The 26581-nt window shown below is 47.1% G+C and overlaps 1 protein-coding gene across 1 annotated transcript; it reads right to left on the minus strand.

Moving 5' to 3' along the window:
• Positions 1-15088: 15088 nt before the first annotated feature.
• LOC119452565 (uncharacterized) lies at positions 15089-19354 on the minus strand. The gene is made up of 2 exons (XM_037714630.1): positions 19121-19354; positions 15089-15457 (listed from the first exon to the last, which is right to left on the minus strand). The coding sequence occupies exons 1-2, from the start codon at positions 19352-19354 to the stop codon at positions 15089-15091; spliced, it is 603 nt and encodes a 200-aa protein (XP_037570558.1).
• Between the last annotated feature and the right edge of the window lie 7227 nt (positions 19355-26581).

The following is a 26581-nucleotide window of genomic DNA, read 5'->3' on the forward strand; positions in this document are numbered from 1 at the left end:
ACATCCTTCTCGTCTAAAGTCAATACCATTGGTGTCACTTTTCTCCTGCGTCAACATTATGATTAAATGTAACGTGGAAGAAACTAACGGCGAGGCCTAATGGTTCCACGGTTTTGGAATACACTAGCAAAGATAAGCCAGAATAATGTATTTACTGAGAACCGCTTAGCAGATGTATTTAATGATTATTTTGTTAGTCTATACACCGCAGCGTCTCATGACAACACATTGCACTACTTGCAACAATGGAATGACATAACGTTTTGCCTTATTCATGTAATAACGATGGAAGTGATTTCCATTTTCTTAGAGCTCAGCAAACGTGCTCGCAGTGACCCGGTTGATATTAAAACAAAACTCGTTAAATTGGGGATAGACCTATAGCACCTTGCCTAACACGTGTTTTCAATCTTTCTTTAGCAGAATGTGCATTTCTCGAGCTAATGCTAGTGGCGAAGGTTTGGTGCAACATAAAAAAGTAGAAAAAAAAATGTTATCGCTAACTGCTGTCAAGTATCATCGTCACCGATTTTTTGAAAAGACATGGGAAAAGTGATTCTTTCAAGAAGGTTAGTGAGTGAGTACGAACTTTATTGAGGTCCTGAGGAGAAAGAATTAAAGCGGGGCCGGAGGGCCCGCCAATCAATCCGGTGGCTCCACCCAGGTCGGGGCCGGTAGACAGAGTCCTTCGGCGACGGCCCGTGCCCAACTAGCCCAAAAAGAATTTACACAAGAACTTGTGTAATTGCCGTCAACTATTATCATCACCGACTTTTTCAAAAGGCACGGGAAAAGTGATTCTTTCAAGAATGTCTAACATTTGTGACAAACACGCGATAATATATTCAGTAAGATTTGGTTTCAGGGTGAAGGAGCTCAACAAAGCTCGCTTTATTGGAGCAAAAAGAGTTTACTTTGAGTGCCTTGACAACCGACATTGGGCGTATGGGTGTATGTTGATTTTACCAATTTGCAACACCTTAAAAATAATGTCAAACTTATCACCGCGACTACTCTTGCTTACGCTTAATGTACAGATGCGTCTGATAGGAACCTCGTCATCGGTATGGTCGGTAGTCTTCCGTCGTGAATGTCAGGTGGCAGCGTCGCAATTCATAACGTAACCAAGACAAGCTTGCTTGGTGCGTTGTGCACTCCGGCAGATCGGCAATCGCGCCAGCTGGTACTCCAGCCGCTCACCGGAATAGCTTTGGCCTCCCGGACAGTGGTGGGACTGGCTGGCGGCCAGCAGCCGCACGTACGTGGCCAGCGCCGCAAGCGCTAACGTGAACTGAGTCCCCGGGGTAGCTCGGGAGCAGCGGCAATTCCGGAACCGGAGATCAGCGCCTCGCCGAAACTGTTCCTCGGACGGAACTTCTCTAGTTCAATGTGGTACTGGGGCAGAACCCAGCCTGGAATTCTATGGCCATCTTTTTCTGCAGGTACACATGCAGTCCAACCACCTCGTTCGTCGATGTGCGCTCATATCGTCTCACTGCCAAGATGGCTCCTCCACCGCGAGTCGTTGCTGTGGGCGAACTTGAATTTGGGAATGTGTAAACACAAATTTGGGAAGAAATAGGGATCGGGCAATATGAATTTGGGGGTGGGTCACCTCGAAATTTGCGGTGGGCCAACATAAATTGGGGGTAGGCCAACTTAACATTTTGGCTGACCCACCCCAAATGTACATTCCTGTACTTTCCTTTAGTGTTTGTTTTTGAACACTCCTATAGCTCCACGAATGGCTTGTTCGAAGTGCTTCGGTAGGAACAACGCAATAAAAAATATTGGAAAGAAGCAGCGTTCATTCAGCAGCGAAAATGAAAACGGCGTAGAAAATATGCATGCGAGGCGGCTATTTACTGCAGAAGAAAATGGCTCTCACGAGTAAATATAAGGCTGGGAGTCACGCTTGCAATACCGCATGCCCCGCAGCATAAAGAATCCTAGGGAGCTTTCAAGGAAAGAACTCTGTGTAGAGCAGTGCGTACAGTATCTTTTTGCCGTGATTTGTTCACTCTTAGGCCTTCCTATCTTAGTGGGTACTGAAGGCCAGAAGTTATTTAGCATTTGTTCGTGCCTTTCTCGAGCGTGTGGTTGAATTTTGTTAAAGTTTATTTCAGTGTTTAATTCAGCGTGGTATTGGATAATTCTGTTTGGAACTTTAGAGCACCTGTTAAAAGAGCACCGGATCTGAGATTTAAAAAAAATATATAACAAGCCCAGTTGACTGACTGATTTTACACTGACGCAAATCCGGTAATAAAACGACAGTGTGGTTTAATAGTCTAATGTTTTCTAGAACACTTTTTGTTCAGCGTCGTGTATTGATTCCGCACTTGCAATAAGTGCACTTCAGTTCATTGACAACGTTCCGTGAGTCATTCTTACCTGCGCCACTAACAGTACAGCTGCCACAATTTTTTATACGTTGCCCATTCACCCAACTGTAGTTCTGCAACTAACATTTCGCGAAGGTCCACCCTAAAGCACTGCGGACGGCATCCTAAAGACGAAATCTATATAAGGCTATATGGACGGAGTCTGTGATAAACAGTGCAACGCCCAACAAACAAAAAAGTTCAGCACCCAAGTGATGAGGCTTCGATTTTTCTTTTGTTATTACAGGCATGTGTGGGAGAGCTTGGCGTCATGTGTGATGCTAGTTACGCCTTCTCGCTTAGACAAACAGAACGTATTAAATTGAACCCGCCTTATACAAAAATTTTCAATAAAATATTATGCGCATCCAACGCGCACCGTGGAATCTCTGTGAAGCGTAGCTTTCGTAATGCAGTTCAACAAATTATAAAAGCTTGCCCATTTTGTTACTACCTCTTTGCTGTAAAGCAAGCTGGTGCACGTGAATGTGCTCTCGTGCACAGTGCTTCGCAATGTGACACATGCGGTAATCATATTTCTTGTCGTTACCTGGCATTCACTTGATGGAAGTATCCGTGCGGCTGTGGTCTGATCGTAGAGCACCGGGCTGTTTTTCTGGGGGACGGAAGTCAGATACCGCTATCGTAATTTATTTATTATTATTTTTAGTACGAACTATTCCGCAAGACAGTACCAGGCTCAAAATATATGAAAGAGTTCGCAAACAGAGCTTAGCGATAATAAAATGTAATGAAAGTCAGGTAACCTTCATGCACGGTTGACAGAAACTTCAAGTAAGCATGTTGTGCATCACAACCAACATATATAGCAAAGCATGCACGCTCAGCTAGTTCAAATAAGCGCACTGTGTGCACCATTGCCAATACATATAACAAAGAAAGTAATGCGGTTACAGACTGATAATCTCTTTCTGTTTATGAATTTTTAACGGTAATGGTAATGCAGGGCTTCTTTAATTATACTGGTATTGTTACTTGAATAGAGAAAGATAAAAAACACTATGCCTAACCATAGATAAGTCTTTTGGCATTGACTGCAGTTTGTGTCGTACTGGTGCTGGTGGATCCTGTCGCAGCAACCGGAGCTTTCGTGTTAACCCTAACGACTTGATTTTATGACAAGGCAAGCGCTGTGACAACAAAATTGGTATTTGTTGTTGTCAGACGTCTGGCTAACAGCATAATTTTCCTCATCATATAGTAATGTAAGGGCTGCCCGCCGTGTGCCACTGGGTCCTCTAAGAGCCCAAAAAGCACAAAGTGCAATACGGCCCACCCCGGAAAAACCCTCCGCACCCTTAAGTGACATTTTAAGGCCAACCTAAGGTTGATTCCTATGTGATATCTTTGCTCTGTCCTTTCTGTGCAAGATCAGTGAAAGGCTTGGTAATCTCACGCATAGTTGTGAATTAACTTCCGGTAGTAGCTAGCACGTAAACCTAGTAAATACTGTAGGGCTTTTTCTCCTTTGGTTTCTTGACTGCGAGCAGCTTGTCTGAAGTCCTTAGAAGGGTTTCAACTAATCCGCCATAAACCCGATGGGTCAGAAAAAGGATGTTCTCCCCTCCTATCTCACAGTTGCAGGCCGTATACTGAGACTGGCGTGTTGAATTCTGTCAAGCGCACGCCGCTGAGTTACCAAAATCCCAAACTTCTCGTCATCCACCTTTACTAATTCTCCGTTCTTACAATTTCTTTGACCGAACAATAATAGGACGATGTACACATTAAGGCCGAGAGTTCAAATGATAAAGAGTGGTAGAACTACGAACACTGCTGGAGCCACGATTCGACAAGGAGGAGACAAGTCCTTGATCTGCCCCTATTTATAATTAAAAATAAGCATTGCTGTAATTTCTGAAGTATTATGCATTATGGAATAAAAAATAGCCGGGTGACATGTCAAGAATGTAAAGTTTCTGAAGTGTTCTAATGCTAGAGCAAAAAACTGTGGAAAAACAAGATGAATAGAACGTTGTTATTTTTCACTACCCGTTCGGCCAACTTCATTCTCAGTTTGCACTTTGTTGCAGTAACAACCTTGGTAATTCGTTAACCGAATTAGCTTGGGGATTTACTTATGCCTACAGGCGCTGAAGTTTGAATAGCTACGGCGTTGAAGTTGAACTACAGGCGTTGAAGTTGAATAGCGTCGCCGTCGCCGTTCCGACGACGGCGAAGCTGACGACAGAACTTCCTCCTGAAGTGTCCCTATAATTGCTACCGCAATAAACAGAAAAAAGTATTAAAGTACACAAACGTGGGTGCCCATAACAAGTGTGGAAATAATGTGACTTTTTTTGGTGCAATTATGCCAGTGAGCCAGAGTGTCGGAACGAAATGTTTTTCGTTCTGGTTTTATTTTCGTTCAACTGGAAGAATTTCCGTTCCGGTTCGGCTCCGGAACGAAAAAATAATGATCTGTAACAGTTCACAACGGTTTTGGTTCGCATGAAAAATTGTCGAAGCAATCTAACGATAAAAACATCGTATTGATTTTTCTAAATAAATGAATTCTGAGATCAAGCTCAGTGCCTTGAGTCAATGCACCGAGCATTATCTCAGAAGCAGCACGTTATCAAGTGTACTGGCCGTAATTCGAGACCACTGTTCTAGTAAAAAGTACTTAAACGAACACAAACGAAGGATAAAACTTCGGTAACAAAGCGTTGTACCAGTAGGAAACGAAACGATAAGCTCTTAGCGCGCAAGCGCTGGATTTTGCTACGATACCGATCTGCTAGTGAACCGAGTAGCAGGCTTAGCTTAGGGGAGTGCACGACCGGCTAGCGCTCGCACTTTGCGTGCCTGAGATACGCGCTTATGCGGACCCTTGAGATACGCGCTAATTCTGGCGTTGCCTGACGTCCGTTGTTGCAGATTGCTTACTTCGCCTTTGAACCGCCAACCGATCAAATATATTTCGGTTTTATTCCGAAACAAGATGATGACGTTTCGGCTACGTTTTCGTTCCGGTCAAAATATTGTTTTGTTTCGTTTTTCGTTTCTGGTTTCGTTCCGTTCCGACACACTGCCCGTGACACTGGCACATAAGGATCGGCATTGGGGACCTTGGCATTGGTCAGCGTAGCAAAATAATTTGTCCCATTTACGAGTGCCAAAGCCATCATAGGTTTCATGCACACATTGGTCGGGTCACACCTTATGAGTATTGCATTCCTCAACCACAAAGGCTCACATCAGTGCTTTGAATGGCAAATAAATTTTCTAATATCTCCATAGATACACTTGTTTCTTCGGATGACCTAGCACTGACAGGTGGCGGTGGAATGGACTTCTTCTTTTCAGGTTTAAAAATTGGCCTCCAGGCCTGGGTTAGACTCCTCCTACATTGAAGATTTTACGCCATAGTTCATGTACTAGAGGGTAGTGAATTAAAATAGGGAACATAGACGTCAGAACATTTCGTTCGTGACCCCGATGTGACAATCGACGAGGTTTCTTATGCATCTGTTTTCAAATTTCTGATGATATAATTTATAAAGCTGGTGTCATTACCGTGGGAACAAATATTTGTTTATTGTCACACTACAGTACATAACGCCAATTTGGCCGCAGTTCCATTACAGGATAACATTACGTGTATTATTAGGGAGTTTTAGATTTTGCACACTGAATGTTAAAGACGCAAATCGTGGCGCACAGCAGAATGCAGAAATGTACAAAGGAATGCAAGCAGGGCTCGGGCATCACGAGCATAGGAAGTGGATCAGTCGCCGTGACGAGTATGGTATCCATGGGCAATGGTGGATCGTAGCCAAACAGTACATTCAAAGGCGAGTATTCAGCTGTGTCGCGACGAGAAGAGTTGTAGGCGAAGGTCGCAAAAGGCAGTTTGATATACAGTTCCCGTGCTTCTTAGGCAAGTACATTACAAGCCTATCTGGAGGATACGGTTGAGGCGTTCAGTGAGGCCGTTTGTCTGTGGATGGTACGCTGTGGTGAACTTGTGATTGGTCGAGCAGGAACGAAGAATGTCGTTAACTACTTTAGGTAGGATGTAGCGGCCGCGTTCCGTGAATAACTGACGAGGAACACCGTAGTGCAGAATGACATCGTAAAGAACGAAATCGGCTACATCAGTAGCAGAGCTATAGAAGTGCTCGGGTCCCAGCGTACCGCGTTGCGTAGTCAGTGGCGACTGCAACCCGTCTATTGCCAGTGGTCGACATGTTGAAAGGCCCTAGAAGATCGAGTCCCGCCCGGAAAGTGGTTCATCAGAAATTTCAAGGGACTGAAGGCTGCCATCAGGCAGTAGGGCAGGTGTCTTGCGCGTCTGGCAGTGGTGATAAGCCGCAACGTACTATCGCACTGAACGGTAGGGACCAGACCAAAAGTAACGATTACGCATGCGTTCCAACGTGCGCATACGCCTAGGAGTCCGGCGGTCGATGCATCGTGAAGCTGGCTCAAAACAGCAGAGCGAAAATGCACAGGAACAACCAGCAAGAGCTCAGCGCCGTCCGGACGGGCGTTGGAGTGGTGTAAGGTGTCGTCGTGAAGCACAAACATCCGTGGGGAAGGGTCAGGATGTGGAGAGTTGAGACCATCTATAATACGCCACAGGAGATGAGTCGCGGCTCTGCTCGGCAGCTATGTGGACGAAGTCTGAAAAGGAAAGAACGAAGACTTCTCGCTCATCTTGCAGTGTATCAGGGGAATTGACTGGGTATCGCGACAAGCAGTCAGCGTCTTGGTGAAGCCGTCCAGGTTTGTAGAACACAGAAAAAGTGTATTCTCGCAAGCGTAGTGCCCAACGGCCAAAGTGACCAGTGAGGTCATTGAGCGAGGAAAGCCAACGAAGTGCATGGTGGCCTGTAATAACTGAGAAGTGCCTGCCAAACAAGTACGGTCGGAATTTGGCGATGGCCCAGACGAGAGCTAAGCACTCGCGTTCTGTCACGAAATAGTTTCGCTGCGGCAGTGAGAGGAGGCTACTTGCGTAGGCGACCATGCAGTGTATGCCGTGCTGCTATTGTGCGAGGAAGGCGTCTGTACCGTGGCCGCTGGCATCGGTGCGAACATTCATGCTTCCTTACGTGTCGAAATGTGCTTGGACAGGTGGGTTCGTTAGGGTGGGAACGAGCGATGAAAAGGTGTCCGCTTGTTGACGACCCACGTGAAAATGACGTCCTTCTTCAGTAGGCCAATGAGAGGGCGGTCTATTTCCGATATGGCGGAAGTACGAGCATAGGCCAAGAAAACTGCGGATGTCCTTGACGCACTGCGGACTAGGGAACTGACTAACTGCGCGGACTTTGTCAGGGTCTGACTGCACGCCTGCAGCGTCATCAAGGTGGCCGAGTACGCAGATTTGACGGTGCCCAATGCGACATTTCGATTTCCTGTTGTGTGACAGCACGCTCTGGAGCTTACACAGGCTAAGGCCGTCACTGAATGGGACTCGCATCGCCGGTATGAATGCGATGGATGACGAAGGGAGTCGGTCCAGAGGACGGTCACTAAAATCAAAGATACCCTTGTAGGAAACCAGCACGCGGTAAAGGGCAGCGTCCTGTGCTGGAGCAAGGTCTCCTGATATGCTTGTGAGGTGGTCGCAAGGACGAACCTGACTGCAATGATGATGGTGGAAAAGTCGGTGGAGGTTGCGTGGTGAGGGCAGAAACAATGTGGTTGACCAATCAGGTCAGATGCGGGAGTGATATATCACGAGGAAGAACTTACGTCGAGAAGCCAAAATTGAGTATGGTAAAAGAGGTTCGGTTGTTTGCAACTGTCACTAGAGTATAGGAAAGCGCGACGTTGTGTGTCATCGCGATATCAGGAATAGGGGAGGCAGCGTAGTCGCCATCAGGTAGGAGAAGAAAAGGTGAAAGCTGGTGGCACTCGAAGAAACTCGACGGAGCGTAGGCGGCGTGGGCCGGCAGCAATGTTGTCGGAGCACGAAGGGAGTTCTAGCAGGGTAAGTCCCGCGCAGCAGTCGATAATGGCAGCGTGTCTGGACAGAAGGTCAATTCCAAGGATGAGGTCCGGCGTGCACTGTTCTATAACAGCAAAAAGAACAGATGTGTGGTGACCAAAAAAAGGAGATGCTTGCAGTGCACATACCAAGCACGGCAGGTGTGCTCCCGTCAGCTACTCGTGAAGCCGAGGGCGTCAGGACTTTCAGGCGGCGGCGGCGGAGGTTCGAGCTCATTACAGAGATTTGTGCGCTGGTATCGGCAAGAGGTCACGCTGGAAAACCTTGCGGCCCTTTATACGCAGTGCCTCACGACTTTAAGTGTATCAGAGAGCTGGAAGAACGCCAACAGTATACTAATCCATAAAAAGGGAGACGTTAAAGAATTGAAGAAATATAGGCCCATAAATTGCTTTCAGTATTGTATAAAATATTGTTACGGGGAGATTGCCGGAGGGTAGTGTTATGAGTCAGTTGTCTGGCACGAAAGTTCCTTCTTGGCGGCTCGCTGGCGGCCAAGTGGCTTCCCAAAGAGTTCCTGCAGTTTTTGCTTGCAAGTGTCCCAACTGGTCAATTCCTCCTCGTGTGTTCGGAACCAAACACTGGCCGTTCCCTCGAGGTAATAAATGATGTTCGCCAGCATTAGAGTCGGGTCCCAACGGTTGCTCTTGCTGGCGCATTCGTATTCGATTAGCCAGTCTTCAACGTCCTTGTTGTCAGTGCCCGAGAAGGCGCCAGGGTCCCGGAGTTGAGTCAAGACAATCGGTGCTGTGGTAGCCGAAGCTGAAGTAGCGGGCCTCTCAGTCGACATGGTCGAAGGGCCCACGAGGTTTCCGCTTCGAGGTTCCGTGATGTGCTGGTGATGTACCCAGCACCTCCACCAAGATGTTACGGGGAGATTTACAGAAAAGGGTGTTTATTTACACTATGTACAAGGAGACTAAATGTTGGCCAACAACAACAAAGATGGCGAACCACGGTTTCACCTCTTCCTCGTCTCTTCGGGTCTATGCTTCAGCATCTTCTTTGTCTGCGGGACAACTGGCTCATAACAATATTCGCCAAGATAATTTCCAAAAGAATCGGGAAACACTTCAGTCAACCAAGATGTCAAGTCAATTCTACGATTGATCATATCCATGTCATCAATCATGTAATCGAGAAATTGCGAAGTACAATCAACCTCTCAATATGGCTTTCATATATTATGAAAAGTAATTTGATTCAATAGAGATACCAGTATTCATAGAGGCATTTCGTAATCAAGGACTAGAGGAGGCACACGAAAATATTTTGGCAAATATCTACAAGTATTCCAGAGCCAACTTGGTTCTCTACAAGATAAGTAGAAAGTTAGCTATCAAGAAAGGGGTCAGGCAAAGAGACTCAATCTCTCCAATGCTATTCACTACATGCTTAGAATAGGTATTCAAGCTGTTAGACTGGGAAGGCTTATGAGTGAGCATCAACGGCGAATATCTCAGCAACCTTCGGTTTGCAGATGAAATTCTCCTATTCAGCAACAATGGGGGCGAATTACAACAAATCATCGAGGACCTTAACAGAGAAAGTGTAAAAGTAGGGTTGAAGATTATTATGCAGAAGACAAAGATAGTGTGCCTGGCAAGGAAACGAATTCAGGATCGCCAGTTGATCATTCTCTAGAGTCTCTAAAAGAGTACATTTATCTAGGTCAATTACTCACAGGGGACCCTGATTATGAGAAAGAAATTTATAGAAGTATAAAATTGGGCTGGAGCGCATATGGCAGGCATTACCAAATCCAGACTGGGAGGTTACCACTGTCGTTGAAAAGAAAAGTGTACAATCATTGCATTCTACCGGTGCTAACATATAAGGCAGAAACTTGGAGATTAACAAAGAAGCTCGAGAACAAGTTAAGGACCGCACAAAGAGCGATGCAATGAAAAATTTTAGGCCTAACGTTAAGAGACAGGAATAGAGTGGTGTGGATCAGAGAGTAAACGCGGATAGCCGATATTCTAATTGGCATTAAGAGGGGAAAATGGAGCTGGCAGGCCATGTAATGCGTAGGATGGATAACCGGTGGACCATTAGAGTTACAGAATGGATACCAAGAGAAGGGCAGCGTAGTCGAGGACAGTAGAAAACTAAATTGGGTGATGAAGTTAGGAAATTTGCAGGCACAAGTTGGAATCAGCTAGCGCAAGAAAGCGGTAATTGGATATTGATGGGAGAGGTCGTCGTCCTGCAGTGGACATAAATATAGGCTGATGATGATCGACAAGAGCACTAACTACCACATCATCAACTTGAAAATTCAATAAGGTTGCATCGTGGATGAGCAGAAATTGGAGGATTTGCAGGCCGGCTCGTAAATTCAACGTCCCCTCAGGGTGCTGCACTGGCTAGTTTTCCGAGAGACGGTCAAGGGGAGACCAAAGCGGGGGCCGAAACGTTGAACACTTGAGGCCTCAGGACGGAATGACGGAGGATATCGTGCACGTTCCGGGCGCAACCGATTGTAGTGGTTTGGACGGTATGACGTGGCCAGTGGCTGCCGCAATGGTGGGCGATGTGTCCAACCGAAGAGCATGTGAAGCAGATAGACCGATCATCAGGCGTGCGCCATACGGCTAGATTTCGCGAACGTGGCGTGAAAGTCGTGTTCGGTGTATCATCAGCGACGACTGCGGAGATCGACTTGGGAGCCGAATTTCAGTTATCGAAGGCAGGCAAAATGCCCATATTCACGACCTCTTGGCGAACCACGGCCTCAATTGGTGAAATAGTAGCCAGATTATCTTGCACATTGTCCTGAGGAGTAACGGGAGTCATGGCCTTGAGTTCTCGATGGACGATCCTGGTGACGTTTTGTGGAGCTGGCGCTTGACGTAGCGTTCGCAAACCTTCGCATGAGGACGTGGCAGCCGTGTTGGGCAATCGGTCGAAGCGGTGACTGATACGCTGACTTTTTGCCTGTTCAAAACGACGACGTTCTGTAATGACCGACTACACTGTAGGGCAATTCTTACACAGTAGCAGCTTGAAGGCGTCATCGGCTATGCATTTCAGTGCGTGTCCGACTTTGTCAGCTTCAGATATGTCCTTGTCGACCTTGCGGAACAGAACCGACACGTCCTGAATGTAGGAGATGTACGGCTTTGTGGACTTCTGGGCGCGAATTGCGAGTTAGTTGTCGTCCAATAGTTTTCCCGAATAGATAGCGTAATTTAAGCTTACAGATGTCCCAACTTGTCAAATACTCTTGATGTGTCTGGAACCACAGTCGTGCAATGTCCCGCAAATAGAAGGTGACATTCGCAAACATTATCGTCCAGTCGCACCTGTTATTATTGCTGACGCGCTAATGCATAGCCAGCCACTTATCGACGTCCACGCCACTTGTGCCGTTGAATGTCCCGGGATCCCGAGGGTGCAAAAGAATGACCGGTGACGGGCCTTGCTCTCACTGGGTCGCTTGGTCGGTCATTGTGGTTGCAGGAACGTGCCGTCCGCTGCGCAGATCCAGTTACCGGTGTTGTAGCGAGCTTACCCCGCACCTCCACCAAAGATGTTACAAGGATAATCTATATACAGAGGATGTATTTACAAGGGAAGCCGTACACTGCTGCAGCAGTAGTAAGGCTAGCGCGCGCACACCAGACCGACCCGCCGTCGTCGTCGTCCATGCACCGACCACAGGATCGCCGTCCGTGACAATATTTTGCTAGAATATTTGACCCATGCCAAGTTTCGCATTATTGCAATCTATGTAATATTGTCGGTGTCTCCTATTATGTTAAGTGTTGAAAACATATGTTAATGTCGAATAAAATGTACGGTGTAAACATTGGTGTACTTTTCGGGATATTCTCATTTCGGAAGCTTTAATGCACTGTACCACATTGTACGAGAGAATAAAATTTATGAACAGCTTTTATATGTGGTGTTTTTCAGATTATTTCTCAACTCAAGCTAAGAAAGATGCTCGAGTTGTGTTGTAAAAGTTCCAGCAAGAATACCATGAGGTAATAACTGTCTTTACCCTTAAACTATATGAATCATTGCCAACCAGTTGCTTTCAGGAAGCATTGTATAATGCATAGATAAATTAATATAGGTTGCAATATTGTTCTTATTCCACTTTATTATCAGGGCCTCCTTTTATCATCATTGTAGCCCTTTGTTACACGTTACGAGTATCTTATTAGCTTAGGAGGTTAAATTCAACGTTGTAAAAATAATATCTTTGAAAACAGTGAAAGAAGTTTATATTAAAAACTTTTTGGCATGTTATAAGAGACATCTGCTGTGGTGAACGGAACATTGGCGTGAGTCACATAGTATTGTGGGATGGCATTATACTTCAGAGTGGCATTCCAGAGCCATGCATATACTGTCGCAAGGTGCATGTTAGATGCTTCTTTAAAACTGTTTTGCTTGTTTGGCTGTTGATTACATTATAATAGTAAAGAGAACTCTCTTGTGTTCGTGGTGGCACTCTGCTGACTTATACATTTCGCACTTTCAGAAGGCATCAAAGAGCGATTAAATATTCACTTTCTGTTGCTAATGTGCTATGTATTTCCAGAGCCATCTATTCTTCATTACACTGTGTTGTTGTTCCACAATAGTCATCTTGAGAAGTCACTTTACACTGTCCGCAAAATATTTTGCTCATTTTCAAAAGCGGCTCAACAATGCCAACCAATAGTCGAACTACTTACATGGATTAGTTTCTTTACTGCCTTTGCAAGAGTCATGTGCCCGGCACTTAGGGTAACTTGAAAGACACTGATCAAGCCATCGGACTATTCAAGAATAGTTACCTCAATCGCTCTGCAGTGGTTATGCGACCGTTTTTCTTCAGTCGTCTGATTCATGTAGAATAGTTAATGGACTCCCTGAGCTGTAAGCTTTTGACATTTCATTCGTGTATACTTCCAACCCTTTGCAGAGAATCCAGGAGACTACTAGAACAGAGTGTGCACCACTGTTGCGTAAGGAGCTAATTAACCACTTTTCACACAGCACAGGCACTCTCAGGACTCTCTGGTGAAAGAGAGTTCAAATGTGTCGCCCACATTTTTCACGTACGTGTCGAGCCCAGACCCTTCGTAAAGAGTAAGGGATGCGAGTGTTGACATAGTAAATCATTCACAAGTATTCGTGTTCCGGGGTCGCTTAGTAGTGAAGTACTGTGTTTGTAATTTCTATGCCAGACGATCAAATCCTGGTGGTAGCAAGTTTTGTAATGTTCTCCATTCTTACTGCATTAAAAATGCTGTCTGTTGCTTCCATTATTTCAAAAATATGTGTATACGGTATCCAGGGGCCTCTTTTTCTCGCTCTAGAGCTGCTTTTCGCACCGGTACCCAGCGCCTTAAAGTATGCCGCGCCAGTGCAGTGCTCCAGCATTCCGCGCGCGACACTGCATGGGCTTTTAATTCGGCATGGCACTGGACACAGGGTACTGGGTTTTGCAATAGGTTTACACTTTTTTTCCGTGTGTGTGCACGTTGTTTGTAGTGTTTGTTTCTGATCACTTCTATAGCTTCAGTAAATGGTTTGTTCGAAGAGCTTTCGGTTGAAAAACGCAATAAAGAGATAGTAAGGAAGCAGCGTTCATTCAGCAGTGAAAATCAAAACTTCGTACCAGAACCTATACCTCCAAGACGGCTATTTACTACAGAAGAAGATGGCTCTCACGAGGAAATATGAGGCTGTGAACCACGCTGGCAATACTGCATGCCGCTGAGCCTACAGGAATCCTAGGATGCTTTCAAGAAAAGGACCCTGTGTGGAGCCTTGGGTACAGTACATTTTTGTGCAATTTTAACAGCTGAGCTGTTTAAGCCAGCCGTGATTTGTGGCTCGTTCAAGAAATAGAAGGATAAACTTTCTTACCGAGGCGGCATTCGAACCCGCGTACTCACAGACCGAAGGCGACCGTCGTAACCACTAGGGTATACAGCCACGCTTGCAGAACATGCATTTATGCGAACCATATTGTTACGCGAAGGACGAGTCGGTAAGACGAGCAACTATTTACAGGTCATATTTACAACAGCGGTTGCAGCGCTGACCCATTAGATTCAGTGCGCGATCCCAGTTCGTTCTTCCTCCTCTTTTCTCGAGTGATGGCGCCCGCACGCCTCATTCAAACATTTAAATACCACACGCGTGCAGCATAATCCCCCGGCGTCAAAAGCGACGTCCAGGAGCGTCTAAATGTCATGACTGGGAGGGTGATACTGCTTCAGTCGTGTAACGTGCACGATATCACTGGACTCGGAAGCAGATGGGGCGTCAGGGGCGATCTCGTAGGTGACGGGAGTCACGGCACGAAGCACTCGTTATGGCGTGTGTAACGAGACAGCAGTTTTTCGGACAGGCCGACCTGACGCGACGGAGATCATAGCAGCACCAAAGATCCAGGCATGTTAAGGAATTCTTCGCCGACTCACATTTTGAACAAATAACTCTTTAATTGAGAAATAAGAGAAAACTAAGAGGAGTAATAACGTGCGTTACGACTACTTCCTTCGCGGGTCGCCCTCTTTCTCCTTTCCCATGTTGCCAGCCTAGCATTTCGATTCCGCTAACACTCGGCCATTCCTGGCAGCGAACTGTCCTCAGTTCATGTGGTGTAGTCCCGAAGATACGCAGGTCTTTTGGACACACGTGTGCTACGTCTCAGCACGCTTTCTTCCTCGTCGGAGCTTGACTGGTCGAACTGTTCCTGGCATCTTCCACCCTATCTCTTCAGTTGGCTGATGTGGGCAGTTGTCGAGTAGACCCCTTTCCTTCCGTTCATCTCGGTCACTCTGTAGGTGTCTGCTGGAAGTACTTCTATCACAGTGAGTGGACCTCTGAACTTCTTCTGGGTTTTTGTTGGGGCACCAGTGTGCCCTGGAACGCAGCGCATGACCACTATGTCTCCAACACTCAACTTGTCCGCTGTGAAGTGACGCTTGTCGAAGTACTGCTTCGACCTTGCTTGCTGGCTCGCTATGTCCTTTTGAGCCATCTCTTGAAGTTGCTCAGGGCAGACCCACTCGTTATTCTCAGTGTTCAGCCATCTGAGGATACCATCCTGCATCCTTGGTTGATATCCATGCAAGAGCTTGAAAGGGCTAGTCCCTGTTGAGGCATTGTAAGCAGTATTTAGGTAACTTTCTACCTCCTTGATCTTCTGATCCCAATCTTTGTGAGCTGGGTCCTTGATTGTAGCCATAATACACGGTACCAGAGTTCGGTTCACACGCTCCACCTGGCCATTAGCCCTTGGATGGTGTGCCGGGTCCAGTGTGTGAGCCACACCATTTTCCTGACAGAAGGCTTCGAAGCCGTGGGACGTGAAACAGGAACCATGGTCCGAGATGATGCGCTCCCGTAGTCCAAACTCTGTTATGAAGTTCTGCATACACCGCAGTACATTTCTCGCCGAGGTGTCGCGCACAGGGTAGAGGCGCACAAACTTGGTCAGATTGTCTACAGCACCAATATCCACTGGTTCTTCTCACAACTTCTCACAAACGGACCAACGTGGTCCACATGAACAACTTGAAATGGTCTCTTCCCAGGTGGTATCGAGTGCAGAAGCCCAGGCTTCTTTCCTCCTGGTACCTTTGTGATTAGACATTCAAAACACATACGGATGTGCTGGTCCACGTAGCGCTTCATCCGAGGAAACCAATAAAGTTCCTTGATTTTTATCACCGTTCGGTCTGTAGCAAAATGTCCCTGTAAGTCATGAAACTTGACGCACAATGTTTTGCGCATGCTTTTAGGCATCACAAAAAGAAGTCGTCCGTCTTCTTCAACGTAAAACAGTTTTCTATCGCTCAGCCGTAAGTTCTTGACTTTGGCACTCTCTTCTTGGGTCCTTTCTTTGACTGGCTTCTCCAATATTTGGGCGAGCTTCGCCAAGTCCGCATCAGAGCGTTGAACGATCACAACTTGGTCCTCCAATGTCATGGTAAGGCACACCTCGATCCTTGTCTCAACAACCTCATCAAGCGTGTCCCTTGGCGCTCCTACAGGTTCACGACTCAAAAAGTCCACATGTGCCATTTTGTCTCGTGCTCGGTGCTTCACCTCAAAGTCATACTCTTGAATTAAGTCGAACCACCTTGCTATCTGTGGTTTAAGAGTCTTGTGCGCATTCAGATACACAATTGCTTGACAATCTGTAACCAGCGTGAACGGAATGCCTAAGAGAAATGGACGAAATCTTTCCATACACCAGACTATCGCCATCAGCTCCAGTTTTCCCGCATGGTAATTCCCTTCAGCATCAGTGGTACGCTTACTGACACAAAACACCAAGTGCCAGCATCCCGACTCATCTTGTTGAAGGATCATCCCCGCAAGTCCATGTCTGCTTGCGTCCGTGTGGAGCTCTGTCGGAGCCAAAGGGTTGTACAACTTCAGAACGGGTGGTGCTGTCCGTTCCTTTCGGAGCTGGTCGAAAGCTTCCTGCTGCTCCACTTCCCACGTGAACTTCGTGTCTTTCTTGGTCAGAGAAGTAATAATGGGGAATGAACCGTCTGAAAAATCCCATTCGACCCAGAAATCTCCTTACACTGTGAACATCAGTTGGCGTGCTAGCGTCCAGTATGGCTTGTTGCTTCACTTCACCTGGCTGCAGGTAGCCTTTCCCAATCTTGAAGCCTAAGTAGTCGATTTCCTCACTTCCAAACACACACTTGGATATTTTCAGCGTTAGACCAGCAGCTCGCAGGGCATCCAGTACTTGTCTGAGCCGAACCAGCAACTCTTCCCAATCCTTGGCTGGAATCAGCAGGTCGTCCATGTAACACAATGCTACAGTGTTACGCAGAGATCCGAGGACCTTGTTCATTAGACGTTGAAATACAGCAGGACCATTTCTCAACCCGAAAACCATACGTTCAAACTGCCCGGTCTCATCAGGCGTGATGAATGCAGTCTTGGCCTTCAATTCCTCACTCAGTGGAAGTTGAAGGTATCCGTTTGCACAGTCTAACACACAGTATATCTGTGCTCCGGAGAGTCGTTGCAGCTGGTCGTCAATGTTTGGTAAGGGGAAGTGTTCCGGCACCGTCTGGCTATTTAGCCGTCGATAATCTATGACTAGACGATTTTCTCCATTCTTCTTTTTCACGAGTAGTACTGGACTAGCGTATGGCGAGGATGTTTCGGTTGCGATGCCAGTCGCCTTCCGCTCCTTGACAATTTCTTGGATCGCTTTTCTTTCCTCTGCGTTAGTCGTGTACGGTTTGCAGTTGACTGGGCTGCTCCCGGGATGCTCCGTGATGATCATCTCTAGTTGGTTACAACACCCCAACTCTGACAAATTCAGCGCAAAGCAGTCCCTATATTCATTCAGCATTTTCAGCAGTGCGTCAACTTGCTGTTCATTGACATCCTTCCCGACGTTTAGCATGCTACGATCAATGGGCTTCTGCTGAGGCACAGGTCTCACGGGTGTTAGCTCTTCGCTCCCTGATAGCAGTTCAACGTGAGTAAACAAACTCCCCTTGATCAGCTGTTGGTCTTCATCCTTGTCGTTCAGCATGGGTATCTCAAACATTCCGTCTTCGACGTGAAGTAGTATTCCCTTACCCGTTCCTGTAGGCAATATAACATTTCCTTCACTATTATTGGTCTCCACTGTCACCCAACACACAGTCCTTTTGGGCAGCACAATGGTCTCCTTGACACGAAGTGGCTCTTTCGAAGGCTTCATCTGGGCAAGGTCAATGTTGCAAAATGGAAGATCGTCTCGGTAGCCAATCCTGAGTTCATCTCCCATGCGCAGGTATGCAATGTGGTCCTGTTCCGTCCAAGTCCTACCAACCAGCATGTCCACACGCAAGGCACTGTTGTGAACGATAATTATCTTGACCTTACGGCATAACACGTCATCGATTTCTATGTCAACCTCCGAGGTTCCGATAGACTTCACTGTAGATGTATCAGTGTTCCCCAACCCATACAACGCTTGGGCTTTGCACACAACTTGCGGGTTGCATTTTTCAGCCGCTTGATGACGCAATATACAGTCTGAACTTCCCGGGTCAATCATCACGGAGAGCTGGTGAGTACCATTGATGATCGCAGTCTTCAGGAACTTGGATGGACCACTGTCACTTGTTGGGTCCTCATTCACCATGAAGTTCCCCAGGAGGGTTTGTTTTTGAACAGTCTTTCGCTATGTGCCCGTACCTTCCACAGCTGTAGCATTTTCGCTCTGACGGATCACGCTTGGGAGGCTCTGGCGTTTGCTTCGGTGGTCCCCCACCACTTGCTTGATGTGTGACACGTGCATTTGTGATCACTTGCTCGGTTGGACGCGTGGCATTCTAAGGTTTTGAAGGCGGAGGCTTCCCACGAGATGTCGCGCTACCTGGGTCACCACCGTGTGGCTTGGCCCCAGGATACTGCTGCATTCTAGCTTCGGTTATTCGCTCTAGTCTGCCAGCAATTCGTCCTCGTCCTCGTGATCCTTCGCCGACATTGAGATGCATGCATCTTTAAACCGCAGCCCCACCAAAACTTGCTCTTTAGTATCCTGCATACGGAGGCCCAATGCTTTGCATAACAATGTCTTTTCAAGAAAGTATGCCGTGATGGATTCTCCCTTCATCTGGACTCTTTCTTGCATTTGCTTCCACTTTTCGGCCGTGCTTGTCTGGCCCACAAAAGTCTTTTTGAAGGCTATCTTGAAGTCCTCCCACGTAGTAAGGTCATCCACACGGGCCTGAAGCCAAAATCGAGCAGGTTCCTTCATGTGAAGCCTGGCGTTTTCGAGTCTGAAGCTGTGCGGCCAGCCGTGCAGGACCGCCATGGAATCGATGCTCTTCAACCACGCCCCGGCTTCGTGGCATGAGCCCTCGCCGTCGAAATCCTGGATAGCCTGATTTAGGTCCGGCATAACGTGGAACGCTTCAGGCTTCCTCTCGATAAGCTCCAATAACCGCCGGTTTTGCTCCAGCAAAGCTTGCATCATTTCGTTAGTTCCGCCGCCGTCTGCCATCTTGGGCGTTGTCTATACGCCTGTCTGGGCGTATGCACAGTTTTTCACCAACAGATAAAGGTCTAGGCTTGCCAACGACACTCAGCGTCCATACGCACGTTTCCGAGGCGGCACAACGGCTCAATGTCGATCAGTCACAGAACGGTATCGTAGCGTCTCGCAGGCGTCACACAGAGCGTCCGCGCGCACGTTTCTGAGGCAGCACGAAGACTCACGTTTCGAAGTCGGTACTTCACGAAGATGGTACCGTTGTGTCTCGTGGACGTCACACAGAGTGTCCGCGAGTACGTTCAAAGCGTCACACAGTCCCTTTTCCGGTCCGTACCTCACAAAGACGGCACCAACGCAGCGTCAGTTGAAAAGTCAGCGAGCGTCACCGTCGTCGCAATCCCCCGACATCGGTTTCCAGGGTCGCTTTACCACAAAGGTTTCGGTAAATCCCACTTCTGAGATGTTAAGGAATTCTTCGCAGACTCACATTTTGAACAAATAACTCTTTAAGTGAGAAATAAGAGAAAAATAAGAGGAGTAACAACGTGTGTTACGACTGCTTCCATCGCGGGTCGCCCTCTTTCTCCTTTCCCATGTTGCCAGCCTAGCATTTCGATTCCGCTAACAGGCAGGAAGTGCACGTCGCGGTGTCGCCGGTCGTACAAAAGCCTTTGACTTTCTTGGAAGTTCAGAAGGCGGTCACAGGCAAGTTCCCTTGCGTGGGCAGCGCAGGCGATGGCGTCGAGTGCATATTCAGTGGTCGGTGCCGCGTGAACAAGGAGGGGTGAGTCGAGGGGCAGTGCTGGTTCTCGGCCGAACAGAAGGGAAAATTGGGAATAACCGGGTCTGGTCGTGGCGCGAGGAATTATAAGCAAATGTGACAAATGGGAGAGCGAAGTCCCAGTCAATGTGGTCGGAAGAGACATATTTTGTGAGCGTGTCGGTGAGAGTGCGATTGAGACGCTCCGTGAGGCCATTTGTTTGCGGATGGTATGACGTGTATAGCTTGTGCCTCGTAGCACAGGACTGCAGGATGTCCGCGATAACTTTTGATAGGAATGTCCGGCCATGGTCTGTGAGAAGTTGTCGCGGAGCTCCATGTAATAAATTCACCTTGCGTAGAAGAAAATCGGCGACATTTGTGGCGCAGCTTGTAGGAAGCGCTCGGGTGATGGCGTAGCGCGTGGGGTAATCTGTGGCCACAGCGATCCACCTGTTCCCAGAGGTAGAAAGAGGAAAAGGACTAAGTAAATCTAAACCAACCCGAAAGAATGGCTCCACGGGAATGTCGATTGAAGGTACCCAACAGGGAGCGTCGATGGCGTCTTGCGTCGCTGGCATTTCTCAAACGCAGCTACGTATCTTCGAACGGAGTGAGCAAGCCCTGGCCAAAAGAAGCGTCGTCGGATCCAGTCGTTGGTACGTGACACACCGAGGTGACCGGCAGTGGGGAGGTCGTGAAGTGCGTGGAGAACAGCCGAGCGAAGGTGTTTAGGAATCATAAGGAGTGATGCTGGGCCGTCGGGGTGAACGTCGGGGCGGTATAGTAGGCCATCTTGAAGTGTGAATAAGCGAATTAATTAATTAATTAATTAATTAATAATAAAATTTATTGTACTAAGAGTGGTGTGGTTAATTCTCGGGTGGAGCCCTCTTGTAGAGCCCCACTGGCCGCGGCGGCTCGCCGGACCTGCGAAGGGAACTGTCGGCAAGTGGCGATTCCAGGCGGTCAATGATGATACGCGAGGACGGGTCACGGCACTGCTCGCCGGCGACATCGATCAGTGGAAAACAGATAACGCAGGCGTCGGTGTCAGACGCAGAGGTCGGGTCTTCGACTGGGTAGCGAGAGAGGCAATCTGCGTCCTCGTGCTGGCGTCCCGACTTGTACGTCACTGTGTAGGGATATTCTTGTAGTCGGAGGGCCCAACGACCGAGTCGGCCAGTAGGATACTTGACCGAAGAAAGCCAACAGAGCACATGATGGTCGGTGAGTACTGAGAAGGGCTTGCCATATAAATATGAGCAGAACTTTGAAACAGCCCAGACAAGAACAAGACATTCGCGCTCGGTAATCGAATAGTTGCGCTCTGCAGTTGTAAGCAGCCGGCTAGCGTAGGCTATAACGCGTTCATGTCCGTGTTGGCGTTGTGCTAAAATGGCACCGATCCCATAGCCACTGGCATTGGTTCGGACCTCTGTAGGTGCGGACGGGTCAAAGGGGGTCAAGATCGGTGGATTGGTGAGAATCGTGATAAGGCGTGAAAATGCGGCAGCCTAAGGGGAATCCCACGTAAAAGGCACGTCTTTCTTCAGAAGTTCAGTCAGTGGTCAAGCGATTGCTGCGAAATCTTTCACGTGCCGTCTGAAATATGAGCAGAGCCCCACAAAACTGCGGACGTCTTTGACAGACTGAGATACAGGAAAAGCCGTTACTGCTAGAACCTTCTCCTGGTCGGGTTGTACTCCGGATCCGGAGGCATCGATGAGATGGCCTAGCACTGTAATCTGTCGATGCCCAAGTGGAACTTCGATGAGTTAATTAAGAGCTCAGCCTTGCGGAAGGCGTCAAGGATAGCGGCGACGCTCTAAAGGTGCATCTCATATGTATGAGAAAACACGAGGACGTCGTGGAGGTAACAAGGGCAAGTTGACCATTTGAAATCTTGAAGCAGAGAGTCCATCATCCGTCCGAACGTGACGGGGGCATTTCGTAAACTGAACTGCATAACCTTAAATTGGTAGAGGCCATCTGGAGTGACGAAAGCAGTCTTTTGTTGGTCTTGCTCATCGACGGACATCTGACAATAACCAGATCGAAGGTCGACTGACAAAAAGTATTTGGCACCGTGAAGAGAATCAAGAGCGTCGTCGATTCGTGGTAAAGGGTAAACGTCCTTTTTAGTGATTCGCTTTAGGTGGCGGTAATCAACGCAGAAACCCCACGTACCATCTTTCTTTTTGACGAGCACGACCAGCGACGCCCAAGGACTCGACGAGGGCTCAACAATGCCTTTGGCGAGCATCTTGTTTAATACCTGCTGAATAACTTGCCGCTCTGCCTTGGACACGCGATACGGTTGGCGGTGAATATGAACAGCATCACCATTGTTTATCCAATGCTTAACAAGGGACGTCTGACCAAGTGGTCTATTGTCAGTGTCAAATATGTCGCGGTAGGAAAGCAAAATGCGATGTAGGGCGGCTGCTTGAGCAGGTGCGAGGTCCGGAGCAATCACAGGACTTATTGGGCCGTCGAGATTCATGGCATTCTGCGGGTAATCAGGAGGCGTGGTCGTCTGTCACTGATCGGAGCGTGGCCACCACTATGCCTTCAGGTAACGCTTGATTCGTCAAGTCAAAATTGACAACGGGGAGACACATCCTATTAGCGGCAAGGGTAACGACGGAGTGTGGCACAGAGATGTCGCGCGCCAGGAGGACATCACGAATAGGGGCGACGACATAGTCGCCATCAGGCACGGTTGCCGTTTAGGCCAATTCGACTTTTGGAGGTAAGATACCAAGCGCTGCAGTGCAGAGGGTGTTCGGTTGTTCGGGGCGAACGTCTGAAAGAAGAGCAAGCTCGAGACACAGCGTACCGGTGGAACAATCGATGAGGGCGGAATGCGTCGTCAGAAAGTCGAGCCCGAAGATTAGGTCATGAGGGCAACTGGTCAGCACAGTGAACAGGATTGGAACTTGGCGGCAAGCAATTCCTATGCGAGCAGTGCACATGCTCCTGGCGGCAACAGTGGCGCCATTGGCGACGCGTACGGCTCCAGTGATGGCAGGCGTAAGAACTTTTTTTGAGGCGACGACATAGGTTAGAGCTCATTATGGACACTTGGGCTCCCGTATCAATCAATGCCGTCAACGGGACACCATCTACGTCTACTTCAATGAGGTTCGTGTTCGTGAGGAGCGTCAACGGGGGATTTGGACAGGACGAACGTGATGCAGCACACACTAAACAGAAAAACACCCAGATGGGCGTTTTTCGCTTGTCCTCTAGCGCATTCCCATTTGTACATGTTTTTGCTCTAATGGAATGGGCGTACGATAAAACTCCCATCTAGGTGGGCATTCCTTCGGCATACTACGGGCGTACCGTAATATGCCCACTTTACCCCCCATTTGACTGGGAGGTTTTGCAGGCCACAATGGGAGTTTTATCATTTCCAAATGGGAGCATTTGCGCTGACATTAAGGCGGCATTTAGGGCGTCTTTTGGTATTAATTAGAGAGCTTATGAATGCAATTAAAGGCTTTTTAGTTTACCTGGGGCGAGCACGAAGCGAAATGCTCGGTCGCGATGGGTCGCGCGCTTACACAGCCCCCAACGGATCACCACAGGCCAAAATGTCGGACGCCGGCCACCAAAGCTCAAGGGAACGAGGCCGTCCGAGGAGCTGCCGCCCGAGCATGCGTTTGGCCAGCACTACCGCCCCTTGCAGTTATCGCCAGCGTCCGACACTTTAGCCTGCTGTATTCCGTCTGCCACTGCGTAAGCGCGGCGGCGTCCCACCACGAAACATTTCGCCGCGTGCTCGCCACACGTGACACAATCGACGGCCCTGGGCATTGACGAAGTCACGCGCACACGTGGTCCAATGACGAATGAACCCATCGCTGCACTTCGACTTCCTTTTCCTTTCACTGATCGCAGAGCCCCTCTTTGCAAACCATGTGCTGCCATGCATTCGTCCTCGCGAAAATGCTAGTAATCGGCAGTGCCTTCGAGGTCACCAGGGGCCTTCGAGAGCACTTGCTACTCGCTGAAAGGAAAAATACACGACACACACACACTAAAGAGAACAAAATTTATTAGACACCAAATGTAACAAATAAAATATGTTCTTTCTGTCAAATCGAAAGCATTCCTTGTACCATTAAAAAAACTGTCTGGATTAAAAAAAACTACATCATAAACATGCCAGTCAATACTATTCTACATGTCCTAACACAATAAAATTAGTAAACGAAAGAAATGATAATTTAAGAAATCTTACCTCGTCCCATATTGAACTATAAATACAGAACCATGTGTTTGAAATGATACTTTGGGCAGACATTTCACAATTTTGCAGCCTATATATATGTTGAGCTTGCAAGACTAAGCCACCCAAAATTAACAGTGGACTGTAGAATGAGGCTGACCAGTGGTGGTATTTTACATGGACTAGCACAAAACATATGATAAATATGCAAGTACTAAATCAAGAAATTGGGACTCATCACACAAACGAGCTAAAAAATTTGGTTTGGCGATTGCGTTGCATTTTTTAGCAGGTTACTAAACATTAAAAATTTATTTATAGTGTTTTATGAGCCAAAACCATCATATGATTCTGAGACACGTCGTTGGAAGGGACTCTGGATTAAGTTGGACCACCCGGGATTCTTTAATGTATGTTTAAATCTAAGTACACAGGTGTTCTTGTATTTCGCTCCCATCGAAATGCGGCCGCCATGGCCGGGATTTGATCCTTGGTCTTTTTGTATATGACTAGATTTCTGAAAGTTCCAAACAGGGTGCCCTATATACAGGGTGATCATTTTTCAGTTTTACAGAATTCTTAAAAATAACCTGTTGCAGATATCATAATTCTAGTCCTTAGTTTTATTAGTCAGAGACACGGACATTACTTTCACGACAAATCGTAGCACATATTCAGCTAATTAACAAACATCCACTAATTATCTTTTGAATTAAATACTTTACGGCCCATATTGCAATTTACGAATTGTAGGCGGTGAGTTTCCAATGCATATCCACTTGGAATAAATTTCCAGAATGACACCAGTTTGGAGATATACGCCATCAAACTTGCCCAAAAGTGCACTGTTGATCAACTTAACAAAATGCTATCTTCTGCATTGAAGCACAAAAGTAACTAGAACGCCCATGTATTTTGTCCCACACTTTGGAAATAATATCTCGAAACTGGTGTCATCCTGGAAATCCGTTTCAAGAAGATGCGTCTTGCAAGCTCTCTGGCTACCATATTTGTTAATTGCAATATGCGCTGTAAACTAATCAGTTAACTTAATTACTGAAATTTTCGTTAACTAATTGAATATGTGTTTCGATTTCTTCTGCTAGTAAAAATTCCATAAAACTTAGAAACGATCACCCTGTGTATTTACTTTCTAATAGTGCAGGAGTTGTGTCATGCATGGACACTTTAGCATGGCTACCTTGTTTAGTTGAATATTGTGCAAGCAGTGGTTTTTTCACCTACCCAGTGCAAAATATTAAGCCAGCATTGTAACATGTTGCAAATGGAGTCACGAATAAGAACGTTCCCTGATCATATCCAACAGTAGCAACGTTAGATGAAATAAGTCGCGCTTTCTTATGTTCAAGTGCCTTGTTCTAAGATATTGTCACAGTATGTAATGTAATATATCAAACGTAACAATATCAAATCCTCCTCACATTGGCCTCCCATCGTGTGATCCCCCAAGCTGAGGTCATTTGAAATTGCATTTAATTGCACTTGAAACAGCAAATCACTCTTATTTAAAAAGCACATCTTATTGCAGTCACCATCCAGATATAAAATACTTGTCTGCATCAAGCTGTGAAGCAGCAGCACATTTTCTGAGGAAAAAGCCTACTTCTTCTATTGACTTAGGCTGCGTACTCGGAACACTACTATGCAGTGGCAGACAGGGCTGGTCGTGTAGCAACCGTAACAGTGTGAACTTACATAAAGGAGCAAAACTGCTGGAACTTCAAATCATGATTCTCTCTTAGGAACCATGCTTTCTAATTATAACATGGGGTAAGATAACTGGCAAGCAAATCTGCATTTCATTCAAGTAAATAACATACTATTCATGCTACCTTGCAGGGTGCACACTACATTCTCTTCGAACGTGAATTTACGACCTTGCCACGAGTTACTGATTGTATTGGTGTATTGTTGATCGAGAGTGGTAGAACGGGATATGTACGCCTCAGGCTTGAGCACATGTTTCGACAAGGAGACTTGGCTGGTCGATCAAGGAATGTCTCAGGCTAAATCCATTTGTTCCCTTGTAAAGATGTTGGCTTCAGCTTGTGACTTTTGTTGGCCAACTCTTGAACACTAATGTCGCAACCTTCCTGTTTGCCCTCGTTTTTTTCAGCCTATTGCTGCACACAGAAGCTGCATTTTCTTTTAAAAACATTCAATGAGGTCAAGGGCTTTGTGCATGGCAGTGTCTGCAAACACAAAATTTTTTTTC

The sequence above is a fragment of the Dermacentor silvarum genome, chromosome 5 (genome assembly GCF_013339745.2).
Source record: "Dermacentor silvarum isolate Dsil-2018 chromosome 5, BIME_Dsil_1.4, whole genome shotgun sequence".
Taxonomy (NCBI): Eukaryota; Metazoa; Arthropoda; class Arachnida; order Ixodida; family Ixodidae; genus Dermacentor; species Dermacentor silvarum.